The sequence below is a fragment of the Nicotiana tabacum genome, chromosome 24 (genome assembly GCF_000715075.1).
Source record: "Nicotiana tabacum cultivar K326 chromosome 24, ASM71507v2, whole genome shotgun sequence".
Lineage (NCBI taxonomy): Eukaryota > Viridiplantae > Streptophyta > Magnoliopsida > Solanales > Solanaceae > Nicotiana > Nicotiana tabacum.
In genome coordinates, this window is record NC_134103.1 from 36,882,339 (window position 1) to 36,899,926 (window position 17,588).

Sequence of the window (17,588 nt, forward strand, 5' to 3'; positions counted from 1 at the left end):
TTTTGGTTGAAAGCAAAAGTACACCCCAACCTTCAAATCCTGGGTCCGACTCCGGAAACAAGGCAACCCTTTCTCCCATCTGTCACGATAAAAATCTCTCCAATGCAAGTGCTCTATGAAACTCGTACGGCACTTAAGAAGTTAGAAGGAAAGAAAAAAAATATGATAGTCTAATGGGGAGATCAACAATTTCAGGTAAAATACTTTCTCTATTTTGGCTTTTGTCAAACTCAGCACATTAATAAAACTTGAGGCAAGGGCTGCCACTGAGATACATTTTGGTTATAAGCCCATCGGCAATAGACAATGTAAGCAAGCAGTGAATTCAGTCATTCAATCAAACCTTGTAAAAGAATTCACAGGAGCTTATGGGCACCATTGGCAAAAGGACTACCCTTTATTTGGTACCAATCTTTATTCTTTACATGTGACTAACATCATTCCACCGACGCCATTATAGAACCTATACTTGCAGGATCAACTAAGTGGGCATTTGGACATAAGAATTGTAAAATTCCAAAATAGGGGAAAAAGTTTTTCAAGTGAAAATGGTATTTGAAATTTAGAGTTGTGTTTGGACATGAATATAATTTTGGGTTGTTTTTGAAGTTTTGTAAGTGTTTTGAGTGAAAATTTTGAAAAATAACTTTTTGAATTTTTTCAAATTTTCGAAAATTTCCAAAATACATTTTCAAGTGAAAATTAGAAATTTTATGAACTAATGTTGATTTCAAAAAAAAGTAAAATTTTTTTGGAAAAAAGGGAAAAATTTCTGATGTCTAAACGGGCTCTAAGACTTCATGCAGCTAGACTAACAAGATCAACCAGAGTGATATGAGTTTAGCCATATTCATGGACTTTACATCTATACCTTTACAAATCAGAGGAAAATGAGATTCTACTGTTCATGTGTATACCGAGTATGTACATCTGGCTAGAAGCCAACAAAAGCCATTTTCATCGATCCTAGTACTTCAGGCGTTTCTTCTTTTCAGGAGTTGCATGTACTTGTGTTTTCTTCCCGTAAGTCTTCATCTGAAAATTCTCGAATGCTTCAGAAACAGCTTCTACCTGTAAGATGTTACCAACATTACTAAAGCATATACAGTACTCGTATTATTTTTTTACTTTTAATGTGATTCTTTTCCCACTTCTAAGAGAAATGGAGGTTTGAAGTGTGCTTGAGACAGAGAAACAGGAAGAAGAAAGGAAAATAGGCGCAAAGTAAAAGGAAGGTTGGTTGTATCTCACTGACCAGTTCAGATTTCCTGGTATAAACTCTAACAATCATATCCTGGTAACATGCAGGCAACAAGTGACTGATGCGGTCATCCTTTATAGGGAATTTCTCAAAGCTATCATAATCCTGTAAACAGTAAACATTAGAGAAGCTGGATTGAGCACCCCCAAAAAAAAAAAAAAAAAAAAAAAATCCACCGTATAAAAGTGACATTACAACATTTGAAGGGGAATGAAATTTTGAATTGACAATCTGAGAACCAGAGATAAGAACTTCCAGAGTTAATCGATGGGGTTTATCCTGCTAAGGCACTAAGGAAGTATAATTTCTGTGCTGTACAGCCTCTTCCATTTAACTGATACACATCAGTGGTTTCAATAGTTAAGTATAGTTCAACAAAATCGCTGGAGAATCTAGTAAAATTTAATTGATAGTTGCAAAGGATATTCTACAACTAGCATGAAGAACACCATTATATTACAAGGTTAATTTCTAACTGTTGGAGCACATTGACAAAAAGCATTCACTAAAACCTGTTCATATTAACTCAAATTTCCATCCCTGTAGGTTCAGGGAAAGACGTTAAGCAAACCTGAAAGAATCTATTCGTTTATCTATTTTAGTCCCAGATTTTTGGAAACATAGAAGAAAAAGGATATTACAATACCTGGAAGAAGCTGATCCTGGACGAGAATGGAACACATGAACAGAGGAAAAGAAAAGCGGTTTAGTCATCACAAAGCATGAGATCGTCAGCAGCAAACCCAAGATTCAAAAGTACCTTTCCAATGGATTATTCCTTCCACTAGCCAAATCAATTTTAACATTAGTAACAATGACATCTTCCTCATTCAAATGAGCATCAGAATTCTGGATAAAAAGTTACTCTATGAGGGAATGTTCATTACTATCAGGTTAACAAAAGAGACCATTAGAGTTATCTGAAGGACCTGGGAACAAATTATATCTTGAGCCGTCACATTCTTGAAATGCTCCAGCTTCTCCTTGGGCACAGCAAACTCATTACAGAACTGTCAGAATATTGATGCAAAAATATTTTAGATATTTTTTCCTTGCTTTAAATAGCTTGATAGTTGATATCATTCAACTTTTTAAGAACGAGAATAACAGAAGAGCAGGAGTTACATAGATGTTAATAGAAAGATATGCCTACCACTGTCCTTGCATTTTAAGAAGAACAGGTCACAGAATAAGATCTTTAGGTCAATAATATGAAATAACTTGAAGCTATAGATGTTTTCCAACTAGAATTATGACTCCGGACTCTCTGCCTTTGTAATAGATACCTGGTATATATCCCTCCTCCGAATTCGACGAATCAGATTTCTGGATTCCTCTAGCTCTTGATCGGTAGAAGTTTCAATTGTTTTGACTATTGCATCATCTAACTGCACATTATTAATTAACCGATGGTTTAGAGTTCAGACAGGCATGGTATTTTGTGTTATATCAGTGAAAAGATTATCCAACCATCCAGTATTGAGCTGGTTCATCGATGTACGAAGCAATTTGAAGATGGTCATTGGCTTTTATCAAGGCATCTACAACCATGAGCTCTATTGCCTAAAAATTATAAGATGAAAAAAGAAAAGAAAGCAAGCACTCGTAACGAGATTTAAGTAGTAGAAAGTGGAAACTTTTTGAAATAAGGAACCCAGTTAAGTGAAATTCTATGCACCTTCACTTTTGGATGCATATAGACCGTACGATGCAAATCAGCACGTGTGGAAAATAGCTTGTGGATTGTAAGATCTAACAAAATTCATCAAATGAAATGTAAAAACTGTTTCTATATCTGGAGATGTTATTCTTTCATGTAACATAATAGTTTCAAGAGTACTAACATTCCTTCGCGCGATAACATATTTCGTTGTCTATAACAAGCATTGTTTCCAGTAGCCTGCAAGTAATGAAAAGATAGTATTGGCTTTTCCACAGTTAGTAATGATTCGGGACAAATTCTTCTGTTCTAGAGAAAAGGACCAAATAGAATATGAAGATTCTTGCCTCTGGAACTGAAAATTGCACCCAAGACCACAAGCTCTGGTGTCACGCTCTATGTAATCAAATCTGCAAAAAGATTGATTCATGTAATGCAGCTGCAAGTGCATAATTTACGTTGCATCTGAAGAAAGCAAAAGGGGAGGGGCCAGTTACTTGTCAACATCTATTCCATTTCGCCCATTAGCAACAATGTCATACAAGAACTGCTTCTCCTTCGAGCTCTGTATAGTAAAGTCATGAAGCAAAAGATTCAGTATTGTTTTCATATCATAGCTATTTTAGCATCTTAACATATTCACTCAAATCTTCCCACCAGAATACTTACCACTGAATTACCTTCCTCAGAAGCAACTATCAGTTCCTGTGTAGAAAAGAAAAGAACTTTGTTAGGATCGGGAACCCGGGTAGTGCGGAATATAGCCAAACAACGGTATAATGACAATAACAAAGACAATTGAAGTTGATAACAACAACAATTAAAGTAGATAAAGAAGACACAAATTTAACGTGATTCGGTCAAAGTGACCTACGTCCAGAAGCGGAGAGGAGCAATTTACTATAAGAATAAGAGTACAAAAGAGAGTACAAAATTAGAGTAAACACTCTAATTAATCCCAAATACCCTAAGAGAATAACCTCACAAGATCACTCCAAAGAAAGGGTTCACACAAGTGCTTCCCAACACTTAACTCTCATACAAAACACTCTTAATAAAGGAAGAAAGGAAGAAACAAGAATTGAAGACTCAAGTCTTGTTGGTGTGTCTAAAATGAACTAATAGCCTTCCCTTTTATAGGCAAAAAAGTCTTGACCTCTTAGGTGTAAAAGAAGAGATACAACTTGTGCAAATGATGTCCAACACACAATGCAATATTTTTGGGTCCCAAAGAATATTGCCAACAAAGTCTACACTTTGCAAAGATACTTATGCTTATGTGAAATGGACTCCATTTGACAAAATAATGGTCATATTACAAGCTTTAATATCATTCAGAAAAGATTTAATACGATTCAAAGGAAAGCCAAAGATGGAGCTGGAAAGGAGATCTACCCTCGAATCCAAAATGAAGTTCCACAACAAACTGAAAATAAAGCTCTTGTAACAATGAACAACGTGAAATTTGTCAATCTTACATGATATAATTCTGAAAGCATGAGGCACAGCTCAAGAAAAAATTCTAAACTCGGAGTAAATTATGCCATGAAAAAAGACAACCTCGGGGCAACTTATCCTAGTCTGAAATTTTTTAGAGCTGAGATTGCATCTTTATGGGGAGAGAATATCTGATCTAAGAGTGCATTATATTTTAATGTAAAAACGCATCATGAGATAAAATTTTCATTTGACCTTCACTTTCTTCAGACAGTCAGAACCAATATCAATGCCATGCTCATCAACAATGTAGTCTATCATCTTCAAAGACATATCTTCGTGGGACCTGAAATTTTTTAATTCCAGTATGTAGTTAGAAGAGTTGACTAAGATAAAGACTACAAATCTAATTCAACCATGGGAGCCTGCATCAGTTTATACTTCCCAGAAAACTGTGCATGAGATAGAAAGAAGCTAAATTAGATACACAACAAATTGACTGTACATATAAAGTGACAGCTGATTTGTGACAGGTGAAGAAGTAGCATTGCCATGCAGAAGAGAATCAAAAAAGAAATAAAGGAAATTTTAAACAAGATCTGTTAAGAGGCTCTAAAGATGGGAGGAGAAATCTTTAAATGACTAATTCAGATAATCTCTAATTCACCTAAAGTTTGGAAGAGAATCAAATGAAATTATGGAAATGTTGCCAGAAAGAACATTCATCAACTGATTTTTCCACAATGAAAAAAGATTTCACAAGACCGTATGAGTCACAAATAACCATGTCAATCTATCTGCTGCTCATAGTAGTTGTCATATGTGTGAAAAGGTACATTGACAGCTTCAAACATATACAGGGGGTAGTATAAAGTTATGGTATGCTCATAGTAGTTGTCATATGTGTGAAAAGGTACATTGACAGCTTCAAACATATACAGGGGGTAGTATAAAGTTATGGTATGCTCATAGTAGTTGTCATATGTGTGAAAAGGTACATTGACAGCTTCAAACATATACAGGGGGTAGTATAAAGTTATGGTAAACCAAGAAAAGTGAAAGAGTGGTGTTGTCAGTCTTCTCATCATAGCAATAAAGAGAAAAAGAATCGCACTTGTACATAAATAAGAATACATACACACTGCTTTGAAATATACATGAGCGTTCATAAATGTCAAATTTGATCTCATAACATTCAGCTTACATTACTGATGGAATTCTTTTGAAGCCACAAATACCGCAATTTTTTTTTTTGGGGGGGGGGGGGGGATAACCCATGAATAATGTGAGTGATGTGGCAATGTCAAACAGACTCCCTCCTTCAGTCATTGACAAATTTTTGGATGAAGAGGACAGAGGAGTATCTTCACTCAAGATGGAAGAAAGGGCACAGATTGGTAGAAGAATATAACCACATAATCACGCATTGATGCCCAATAAGTAATAAGAGTTTTAGGAAATACTTATAGTGCCAACAGGACCAAATATCTCCTCAGGGGAGCACTATAGGAGTTCTCTTTTTAACAGATGAAGAGAATTATATATTGAAGCAGTCATCATGATAAATGTAGAATAAAGTTCATTGTATCAAATCTTTGAGTTCTGACTGATGAAAAAGAGAAAAAAATTATTAGCAATTACCACTTAAGGCCGTCACGAACCCGAGGAAGAAATTCACGCTCAAACATGTGACTGAATGGCCCGTGACCCACATCATGTAGTAATCCTAAATGAACTCAAGTAAGAACAATGGCCAGATGCTGTTGAGAATAATGAACCTTAGCTAGTATATTTCACTCACCAGCAAGTTTCACAGTCTGTACGTCAAAAGATTCAATGCCAAGCTCCACTCCCTACAATCACGGCATGTCCATCAAGTACATTTTATCAAATAAAGGGCCAATATAATGTAAATTATGCCACTAGGATATAGTCCTACTTGACAGGTCTTAAGTCTGTTTACAGCATCACTGGCCAGCCAATAGACCCCTAGGGAATGCTCAAATCGAGAGTGCACAGCCCCAGGGTAGACCATGTATGTAAGACCTACGACAGAAATTGAGATCGAGTCAAAATTACAAGTTATAAATCCAAAATGATGGTAAAGCCCTGAAAAGAAAAAGTTCAGAAATGATAGAGACCGCATAAACTTCCTGAAGAAGTTTAATCCACATTACTTGTATCTGATACGAACACCAACAAGGAACAAAACACAAATCTGCCTTTACAAGTTTAGTGGCTTCACAATTTGATCAAAGTGATATTTGCTATTGCAAAAGGACCAATTTGCTACCAGTAACTTCAATTGATGATTGACCGGAACTTCACTATCCTCCTTTCCTAAAAGAAGGTTAGTAAAAGACAACTTGCATTTATGATCTACAAAATTGGTTGCTTTGAACACTAGCATGCATATATAGATGACCTAGATATGATGAAGTCTTCTGAAACACAGGCTTGCTGAATTAAAGAGTTGATGGTGCCTAAAGAGTAGAAAGTTAAAATGGTCATATGCCACCACATATAGAAATCTTGTTTCTCACTTTATTTTAGCCTTTCTCTGAAGAAAATATTCTTGAGAAGAGAACTTGTTCTTTCAAAATTTGAACACGTTGACACTAAAATAACAAAGTCGGGGAGCCAAGCTAATGGTAGTCCAGATGCTCGCACCATCATGCCACAAATTGTCCAAGAGAGTCAAGTTTAGCTAATTTATCATACAAGAATTATCGTGCAGCAACTTAAAAACTTATTAGTACTAAGCTTCCCTAACATGGAAGGACATAAAAGTGGATACACCTGGGGCAATTTGTTCAACAACAGTTGAAACACAAAATCTAATAACGTGTTTGTGACACCACACAATCAATTTCTATTGTACAAGCCTGAAAGATGTACATTCGCAAATCTTTAAAAACTTATTTCACCGGTAATCATTATCCTAAACATTAGAGAGTTTTTCTAAACAGCTTTACGTATGCAGAAAAAAACTTGAAAAGAACAAAAGAAATATAGGATATGATTACCTAGCTGCTTCAAATCGCGAAGCCTGTAAAATACACAAGAAAGCACAATTGGAATTATTTCCAGTCAATCAAAAAGCTCTGGAGCAGGAAAAAAAATTAAGCTTGCCTCTGAAATTGTTCGGTGTCGATGAACTTCAGAGATAGCTGCAGTTAAAGAGCAGAACTGTTGTTAAATACTACAAAGAATATTAAAAAATCCGATATCTTCATCAATTAAGTGCAGATATCAGAGAAAACATATATCGAACATGCCAGTATATATACTTTATGTTACTTTAACAAAATATGTTTTCAGCTTTTTGTGAAGGAAACACTATTGCTTAAGAAAATTACCTGTCCCCTAAATAAATGTCTACAACTATGAAAAGAGATAGTCAACGAATTTTTAGAATAAATGAATCAGAAAAAGGTACCGAAAGAAGTCAAACTGGTCGCAATCATATTTAGCGGGAGACATAAATAAATTAAAATTCACATTTAGCCTAATCCATATGCCTTGCTACGCTAAGCATGGTAAAAATAGCCGTTTATAGGCCCAAACAGAGACTTGACTATCAGCTGTTCCTCTGTTCCCTAACCAGAAAAGGGAAGTGTTTTCCTTTTTCACAAACTACTACACATATATTTTTGCGTATACGCAAAGCATACATCCAACATATATAAACCACGGAACTTGAATAGAAAAAAACTTCAAATCGTCGAATCAATATCTTCAATTGAAGCAAAATAATGATAATATATTTTAATATTCAAATTTTTGAAAAAAAAAAATACTACTTTAGAAAAAGCAAAATTAATATACTTATAGAAAAAGCAAAGGTTAACAGTTAACACCGTGTTCGGAAACAACTACAGCGTGCAAAGCACTGTAACAGAGTTATAAACCATACGCTACGAAACCTCATGCTCGAACATGAAAAATAATTTCAATTTATCGAATCAATTTCCTCGAATCAAAAGCAAAAAACAGAAGAAGTAAAAATAAGTATTCTGAAAAGCAAATACGTACTCCGATTTTTATAAGCTTTACAACACGCGAAGCAGAATAACGGAATCAGAAAGCACCGGCTAAGAAACTTCACCTCTCTAGATTCAGATTATAAAGTCAATTACATAATTTCAAACGAAAAAAGAGCAGAAATTAATGTGCTGAAAAGCAAACACGAACATAACATGCAAAGCAGAATAACGGAATTACAAAGCATAAGCTAATGAAATTTCAACTCAAACAGGAAAAGGAAACTCAAATTACGGAAACAAATTTATTCATTTAGAAAGCAAAAAAAAGTAAAAATGAACTAAAATTTCTGATAAGCAAAAACGAACTACGATTTTGATAAGAATTAGAGCATGCAATGCAGAGTTAGAAACCGTACACGATCGAGATAGATGTTGCCGTGGACATTGTCATGAACGTGTTTGGAGAATCGACGATCATCAACGAAAGATGTAGCGGAGGTGTAGGTCCAGAAGTCATCGTTGTTACAATTTCCCATAGGTAGCTGTTTCAGGTATATACTGTTCTAGAAACTTCTGGAGAATTCCGGAGATAGTACTTTGGTTCTTAGTGTAAAGGTTTCGATTGAGAGAATTTGGTTTTGGAGAAAATGAGGGAATTTGATTGTGTTTGCGTTTCTGCTTGCTTTTATAGGGGGAGGGGGGGAGGGGGGGAGTGGAAAGGGAAGGCATCAAGTACAGGAATATTTGCAGTGATGGTGAAGTGATGCCGCCAAATAAAATAAATTTCTTAGTCTACGCGCGGCGGAAGAGCGTGCTAGAACCTCGACTTTATTTACTTTTTCTTTTGTATTTTCGTGTTAGACAATGCATTTCAAATGACGACAAAGGGATGGTTTTGCTATGAATTCTTTTCTCTCTCTCTCTCTCTGGCTGTTCAATACCTGCATGAATTTCCGACTAATTTGGATTGGATTTATATCACATAAGGCTTGCTAAAGTGAAAGTGTTTTCCATCAATGTTTTTACATATTTAAGTCTCAAACCCAAGCTCTGTGATCTATTAAGGGTATAGGAATTCTATGTATCCAATCATAATAAATTTGTTAGGATCGGAAACTCGGGTAATGCGAAATTTAGCCAAACAATGTTATAATAACAATAACAAAGACAATGCAAGTTGATAATAACGACAATTAAAGTAGATAAAAAAAGATACCAATTTAACGTGGTTCGGTCAGTGTGACATACTTCCACAAGCGGAGAAGAGCAATTTCACTATACCAATAAGAGTACAAAATTAGAGTAAATACTCTAATTAATCCCAAATACCCTATGAGAATAACCTCACAAGATCACTCCAAAGAAAGAGTTCACACAAGTGATTTCCAACACTCAACTCTCATACAGAACACTCTTAATAAAGGAGGAAAGGAAGAAACAAGAAATGAAGACTTAAGTCTTGTTGGTGTGCTTAAAATAAACTAGTGTCCTTTCCTTTTATAGGCAAAAAAGTCTTGACCTCTTAGTTGTAAAAGAAAAGATACAACTTATGCAAATGATATCCACCGCACAATGCAATATTTTTAGGTCCCAAAGAATATTACCAACAAAGTCTACACTTTGCAAATATGCGTATGCTTATGTGATATGGAATCCATTAGCCAAAATATTGGCCATATTACATATCTCCACCTTAGCCTAATTTTGGCTGATATAGTAAATTTGCTCCACCCTCTCCGCATAAGCCCCAATGGGCATATGTTAAAATTTAATGCCATCAAAATCAGACAAGTTGTCTTGATACCGAAACTCAGTGGATCTCAATAAAGTATACAACGAACCAGATCTGTGTGCTTTCATGATCAGAAGAGTACTATGAGAAATTTTCAGAACTCCATTTTCACATGCGTACTTGCACCCAAGAGATTCTGGAGTGCCCAAAGAGATGAGATTTTTTTTCAAGTCAGGAGCATGTCTAACATCGGTGAAAATTCTCACCATACCATCATGCATTTTGATTCGGACTGTACCTTTTCTAAAAACTTTGCAGGCAGCATTGTTGCCCATCAAGACAACTCTACCTCTAATAGATTCATATATGGTAAATAAATCCCGATTGGGACACATATGATAAGAACAACCTGAATCTAAATTTCACTCATTGTTAGATTTGAAACTATTATTAGTTGCTAAAAAAATAGTTCTCTCAGTCTCATCAGCAGCTACACTTGCTTCGGCAGTGTTAGTATTTTTGTGCTCATTTTTCCTTTCCTTATGCTTTTCTTTGTTTTTCAACTTATAGCATTCAGAGATTATGTGACCTTTCTTATGACAATAGCGACACTCTAAATTATTGTATCTGGATTTTGAGTCGGATTTGCCCCTAACAAATAAGCCAACTTCCACTTGAGTTCCACTAGCTTCCCAAGTAATATCACTATCTATCTGTTCTTTTGATTTTAGATTTAATATCCTTATAAGAGATATTATACTTTGCATAAAGCATAGTATCTCTTATATGCTTAAAAGATGGGGGTAGAGAACAAAGCAGTAACACGGCTTGATCCTCATATTTAATTTCAGCATCTATATTACTCAAATCCATAAGAATGGAATCAAAGGTGTCAAGATGAGAGAGAATAGAGGTACCTTCACCCATACGAATTGTATAAAGCTTCTGCTTTAGTTAAAGTCTATTTTCCACCGTCCTCTTTGTATATAAGGTTTTCAATTTTTTCCACATGCCTTTGGTTGTGGTTTTTACAGAAACTTCACATAAAACTGCATTTGAGAGATTTAAAATAATACCTGCTTTTGCCTTTTTGTATATGACGGCAAATTCCTCATCCGCCATTTTATCCGGCTTCTTCTCCTTTCCTTGCAACGCCAAATCTAAGTCATTCTGAATTAGGATAGCTTCCATCTTTAATTGTCACATTATGAAGTTTGCACTTCGATCAAATTTCTCAACATAAGTCTTTCTTAAAGTCATATTGGTTACTGAAACAAACTCGGTTAGATCCGGCTCTGATACCAATTTGTTAGGATCAGGAACTCGGGTAATGCGAAATTTAGCCAAATAATATTATAATGACAATAACAAAGATAATGCAAGTTGATAATAACGACAATTAAAGTAGATAAAAAAGATACTAATTTAACGTGGTTCGGTCAGTGTGACATACGTCCACAAGTGGAGAAGAGCAATTTCACTATACCAATAAGATGTGATGACCCAAAATGTTATCTTTAAATTTAATAATTAATTCTATGTCCTAAGACCTTGAAAAGTACTATTTATCATTACTCGACTTGCGTGCGTAGTCCGTAAAATTTTTCGGAAAGTTTTTATGCGAAAAATAAATTAAAATGTGAATTAGAGCTTTAAAACTCAACTGAATTGACCTTGGTCAATATTTTTAGCAAACGAACTTGGATCAGTATGTTGACAGTTTTATAGGTCCGTATCGTGAATTGGGACTTGGGCATATGCCCGGAATTAAATTCCGAGGTCCCTAGCCCGAGATATGGAATTTTGATAAAAAAATTAAAAGTTTAAGTTCAAATAGTGACCGGATATCGAATTATGTGCAAACGACCCCGGAATAAAATTTTGATGATTCCAACAGCTCCATATGGTGATTTTGGACTTAGAAGCGTGATCGGAATTTTATTTGGAAGTCCATAGTGGAATTAGGCTTGAAATGCCGAAAGTTGAATTTTTGGAAAGTTTGACCGAGGGATGTACTTTTTGATATCGGGGTCGAAATCCGATTCTGAAAATTTGAGTACCTCCGTTATGTCATTTATGACCTGTGCGCAGAATTCGAGGTAAATCAGACGTGATTTGTTAGGTTCCGGAGTCATTTGTAAAAACTAGAAGTTTCAAAGTTTATTAGGCTTGAATCTATGTGTGATTCGTATTTTTAATGTTGTTGGGTGTGATTTGAAAACTCAACTAAGTTCGTATTATGTATTAGAACTTGTTGGTATATTTGGTTGAGGTCCCGAGGGGCTCGAGCGTGTTCTGGATGGTTAACGGATCATTTTTGGCCTTGGTGAGATGGCTAATATCTACTGCTGTAATTTTTCTGGTTTCCTTTTTCGCGTTCGCGAGAGGAGCCTCGCGTTCGCGAAGAGTGTTCTGGGATGGTGAATTTTTGTTCTACACATTCGCAGAGGAGAAGACGCGAACGCGAACGCGAAGGGTAGGGTAGTGTATGCATCGCGAACGCGTGAGTGGCGTCGCGTTCGCGAAGGAGAGCGAGGCAGCTGGGAACCCCAGTCTTTTGTTTTACACGTTCGCGAGATAAGGGACGCGTTCGCGAAGGTCTGAGTTTGCAAAGCTTTGCGTTCGCGAAGAGGAAAGTTGGGCAGCACATTTTTGTGCTTCGCGAACGCAAGACAAGGGTCGCGTTCGGGAAGAAGAAACCACTGGACAGAATGTTTAAGTTCAGAAAATGGGACTTCGTCCCATTTTCCATTTTTAACGATTTGGAGCTCGGATTGAGGCGATTTTTGGGAGATTTTCAGAGAAAACATCGGGGAAAGTGTTCTTAACTCAATCTTGGTTAGATTACCCGAATCCATCACTGTTTTAACATTTAATTGGTGATTTAAGTTGGAAACTTTTGAAAAACCCTCATGGATAGAATTGAGGATTTGAGGGTCGAATTGTTATTGGAATTTAGTCATTTTGGTATGGTTAGACTCGCGATTGAATGGGCGTTCATATTTCGTAACTTTCGTCGGATTCCGATATGTGGGCCCCACGGGCCATTTTTGAGTTAATGTCGGATTTTTATTGAAAAATGTAGTATTTCCTTATAGAATTAATTCTATAAATTTTGTTGACTGTATCGAATTATTTATGACTAGATACGAGTCTACCGGAATCGAAAAATCGAGGAAAAAGCATACTACTTGGTTAAATTGGAGCAAGTCGAGGTAAGTGACTTGTCTAACCTTGTGTGGGGAAAATTTCTCCTAGGATTGCTATTAATTGTAATGTGATGAAAGTCGTATACACGAGGTGACGAGTGTGTACACAGACTAAACGTGAAGGATTATGTTTTTAAATTGTGAAGATCACTGTTGCATATTAATTAATTTATTAAATCTTGTTATATCCTCCATCATTGATTTGATTTATATAATTTAAATTTGCTTGACCTTTTCCTGCTAATTGTTTTACCTGTTTGGTGGAAACTTGGTTTCTTTTATTCTATGCATTATTTAAAATATATTTTTTAAAAAATTAAATATTATTAATATGAAATATTTGACATTTTAAATTTGGTATTGAAGCAACGTATTGAAGATTTGGAAATATTATTTTGCTAAATTATTTATTCATGAATATTTTTGTAAGATTTTTGTACTCATTATGATGGAGCCGTGGGTTCTTTATTGTGAAAAAATATATTTGATAATTTGTGTTGGCATGAGCCGTGAGCTCTTTATTGTGGAAAATATCGTTGATTTATTTTGGCAAATTGAAATATTTGGGCACTTGAGGTGCAAATTATGATATATTGTGATATTGATACGCATGCGGAGGTCTGGGTATTGAAACGCATGCGGTGAGATAAGGGTGGCTTGATACACGTGGCTAGTAGGGGGAACTACTAGAAGTCATGCGGTGTGATAAGGATAGCTAAAACACGGGATGCTATTTCGGGAAAAATATTTTCTTTAAAATAAATTGTGAAGGCTCCCGCGGTGAGATTAGGAAATGAGATATTGTGAATTTATTTATGGTTTGGGACTATGAGGCGGTATCTCGGTAGTGCCCTTGTTGATATTGATTTATGACCATAGTTGCCTTCGATTAATTGTTGTGATTTTCATAAAGTTGAAAGGAAATTCAGTTTTGATTTCACGAGATATTATTTGTAATTATTCGGTGTTATTAAATGTGATATACTATTTGATTTATTTTCATAGTCATTTTATCTTATTAAATTGTTTAAATATTTTTTCATGCTATTATTATATTCCAGTAGGGCCTCATCTGACCTCGTCACTACTCTACCGAGGTTAGGCTTGGCACTTACTGGGTACCGCTGTGGTGTACTCATATTACGCTTCTGCACATTTTTTTGTGCAGATCCAGGTACATCTTACCAGTCTAGACGTCAGTAAGTTACCTGCGCACGGAGACTTCGAGGTATATCTGCCAGCGTCCGCAGACTCCGGAGTCCCCTTCTATCATTTTATGTTGCTTCCTTATTTTTCTTTAGACCTTGATACATAGAAATATTGAGAATAAATTTTTAGAAGCTTGTGACTTATTTCTACCGGGTTTTGGGAGTTGTAATTATTTGAATTGTAGTTATTTATTTTAGATATTTATGATTATTCCGCATTGATAGGCTTACCTAGTCTTAGAGACTAGGTGCCATAATGACCTACTACGGAGGGAATTTGGGGTCGTGACAAGTTGGTATCAGAGCATTTGGTTCATAGGTGTTATGAGTCACAAGTAGGTTTAGTAGAGTCTTGCGGATCGGTACGGAGACATCTGTACTTATCTTCGAGAGGCTATGGAACTGTTAGCAAATATTCACTTCTTTGATTCCTTATCGTGCGCCTTTGTTGATTTCAAAGTTCTAAATAATTGTCTTTCTATTCTCTCACAGATGGTGAGGACACGCACAACTAGATCTGATGATCAGACACCCGCGCCTCTTGTTGGATCCGCAAGAGGCCGAGGTCGGGGCAGAGGCCGAGGAAGACCACGTGGTGTAGCCAGAGTACCTGCACGAGCTGCTGCACCAGAGCCACCAGTAGCTCCAGTTGGAGAACAGGCACCTGAGACGCCTGTTACTACTCCTGCACTTCAGGAAACTCTTGCCCAGTTTTTGAGCATGTTTTGCACTCTACCTCAAGCAGGGTTAATTCCACTTGCACCTGCCACATCTCAGGCCGGGGGAGGAGCACAGACTGTCGTCGCCCGTACTCCAGAACCACGGGCCCAAGTTGACCATGCCCTAGATATTAAACCAATGCAGCCAGTTGTCCCAGTTCGGCCTAAGATTAGGACAGCAGTTTCAGAGGGGGAGCAGCTCAGACTCGAGAGGTATAAGAAGTACCACCCTCCCACTTTCAGCGGTTTAGCTTCAAAGGATGCTCAGAATTTTCTGGAGGAATGTCATTGTATCCTTCGTACTATGGGTATTGTGGATTCCAGTGGGGTTTCTTTCGGCATTCCAGTTTAGAGGAGCAACCTACCAGTGGTGGCGGGCATATGAATTGGATAGTCCGGCTGAGGCAGCTTCACTTACTTGGACTCAATTTTCAGATATGTTCTTAAGAGAGTATGTTCCTCAGAGTCTTAGAGATGCATGGCGTGCAGAGTTTGAGAAGTTGCGCCAGGGTTCTATGACCGTGTCAGAGTATGCGGTCCAATTCAGTGATTTGGCTAGGCATGCACCAACCTTAGTTGCTACTGTTCGAGACCGGGTTCGCAGATATATTGAGGGTCTTCACTCTAGTATCAGATATAGTATGGCCCGAGAGCTAGAGATGGACATCACCTACCAACAGGTGGTGTCAATTACTAGGAGATTGGAAGGTATGCGGACTCGGGATAGGGAAGAGAGGGAAGCTAAGAGACCTCGAGATTCGGGAACATATAATAATTCTCGTGCCCCAGTTGCAGCCCATCATGGTAGAGGTTATGTGAGTCGTCCTATTCATTCAGCACTTCCAGCTTCCAGTGGTATTCCGACTACTCCCAAACCTCAGGTTCCATATTATGCACCGCATGTGTCTTCTGTACCTCCGGTATGGGGTGCTTTCAGCGGGCAGTCTAGTCGATCAGGCCCGAGCCAGTCCCAGTAGCCACGTACTCCGAGGGAATTTTTTGAGTGTAGTGACACTCATCATATCATGAGGGATTGCCCCAGACTTAGGAGGGGTGCACCTCCACAGATTTCTCAGGCCCCACCTATTCCACAGGGTCCTCAGGCTTCTCAGGCCATGATTACTGCACCAGTTGCCACTCCACCTGCACAACCAGCTAGAGGTGGAGGTCGGGCAGGTAGAGGTCGCCCTAGAGGGGAAGGCCAGACCAGATATTATGCCCTTCCTGCTAGGACAGATGCTGTTGCATCCGATTATATTATCATATGTATTATTCCGGTCTGTCATAGAGATGCATCAGTCTTATTTGATCCAGGCTCCACTTATTCTTATGTGTCATCTTATTTTGCCCCGTATTTGGGCGTATCACGTGATTCCTTGAGTTCTTCTATTTATGTATCTACACCCGTGGGTGAATCTATTATTATGGACCGTGTGTATCGATCGTGTTTAATTGTTGTCAGTGGTTTTGAGACCAGAGCTGATTTATTATTGCTCAGTATGGTGGATTTCAATATTATTTTGTGCATGGACTGGTTGTCGCCCTATCACGCTATGCTTAATTGTTATGCCAAGATGGTGACGTTGGCTATGCCAGGTCTACCGCAGCTAGAATGGAGAGGTACCTCGGATCATATTCCTAGCAGGGTTGTTTCATTTCTTAAAGCTCAATGAATGGTTGAGAAGGGGTGTGATGCGTATCTGGCCTATGTGAGAGATGTTAGTATTGATACTCCTACTGTAGAGTCAGTTCCTATAGTAAGGGGTTTTCCAGCGGATCTTCCGGGTATGCCACCCGACATGGATGTTGACTTTGGCATTGATTTGTTACCGGGCACTCAGCCCATTTATATTCCACCATACCATATGGCCCCAGCAGAGTTGAAAGAATTAAAAGAACAGTTACAAGAGTTGCTTGATAAGGGTTTTATTCGGCTCAGTGTATCGCCTTGGGGTGCTCCTATCTTATTTGTAAAGAAGAAGAATGGTTCTATGCGGATGTGTATTGATTACCGCCAGCTGAACAAGGTTACCATGAAGAATAGGTATCCATTGCCACGTATTGATGACCTATTTGATCAGCTTCAGGGTGCTAGGGTATTCTCTAAAATTGACTTGCGTTCAGGCTATCATCAGTTGAAGATTCGGGAGCCAGATATTCAGAAGACCGCTTTCAGGACTCGGTACAGTCATTACGAGTTCCTTGTGATGTCTTTTGGGCTGACCAACGCCCCAGCAGCATTTATGCACTTAATGAATAGTATATTTCAGCCCTATCTGAATTCTTTCGTCATTGTGTTTATTGACGACATTCTGGTGTATTCCCGGAGTCGGGAAGATCATGAACAACACCTGAGGACTGTGTTGCAGATTTTGA

The 17,588-nt window shown here is 37.5% G+C and overlaps 1 protein-coding gene across 3 annotated transcripts; it reads right to left on the bottom strand.

Moving 5' to 3' along the window:
• Positions 1–769: 769 nt before the first annotated feature.
• LOC107766366 (uncharacterized) lies at positions 770–9,014 on the bottom strand. Of its 3 annotated transcripts, none has more exons than XM_016585138.2 (19): positions 8,761–9,012; positions 7,491–7,528; positions 7,385–7,407; positions 6,298–6,404; positions 6,160–6,211; positions 6,000–6,084; positions 4,614–4,704; positions 3,591–3,626; positions 3,419–3,486; positions 3,269–3,331; positions 3,106–3,161; positions 2,940–3,013; positions 2,732–2,824; positions 2,548–2,649; positions 2,191–2,271; positions 2,022–2,110; positions 1,908–1,923; positions 1,256–1,366; positions 770–1,071 (listed from the first exon to the last, which is right to left on the bottom strand). In XM_016585138.2, the coding sequence occupies exons 1-19, from the start codon at positions 8,878–8,880 to the stop codon at positions 967–969; spliced, it is 1,410 nt and encodes a 469-aa protein (XP_016440624.1). In that variant the 5' UTR covers positions 8,881–9,012; the 3' UTR covers positions 770–966. The 3 variants fall into 3 exon arrangements, with proteins under 3 accessions (XP_016440624.1, XP_075104437.1, XP_075104436.1); XM_075248336.1 differs by lacking the exon at positions 8,761–9,012 and adding an exon at positions 7,798–8,056; XM_075248335.1 differs by lacking the exons at positions 770–1,071; positions 1,256–1,366 and adding an exon at positions 1,394–1,595 and having other exon boundaries at positions 8,761–9,014.
• Between the last annotated feature and the right edge of the window lie 8,574 nt (positions 9,015–17,588).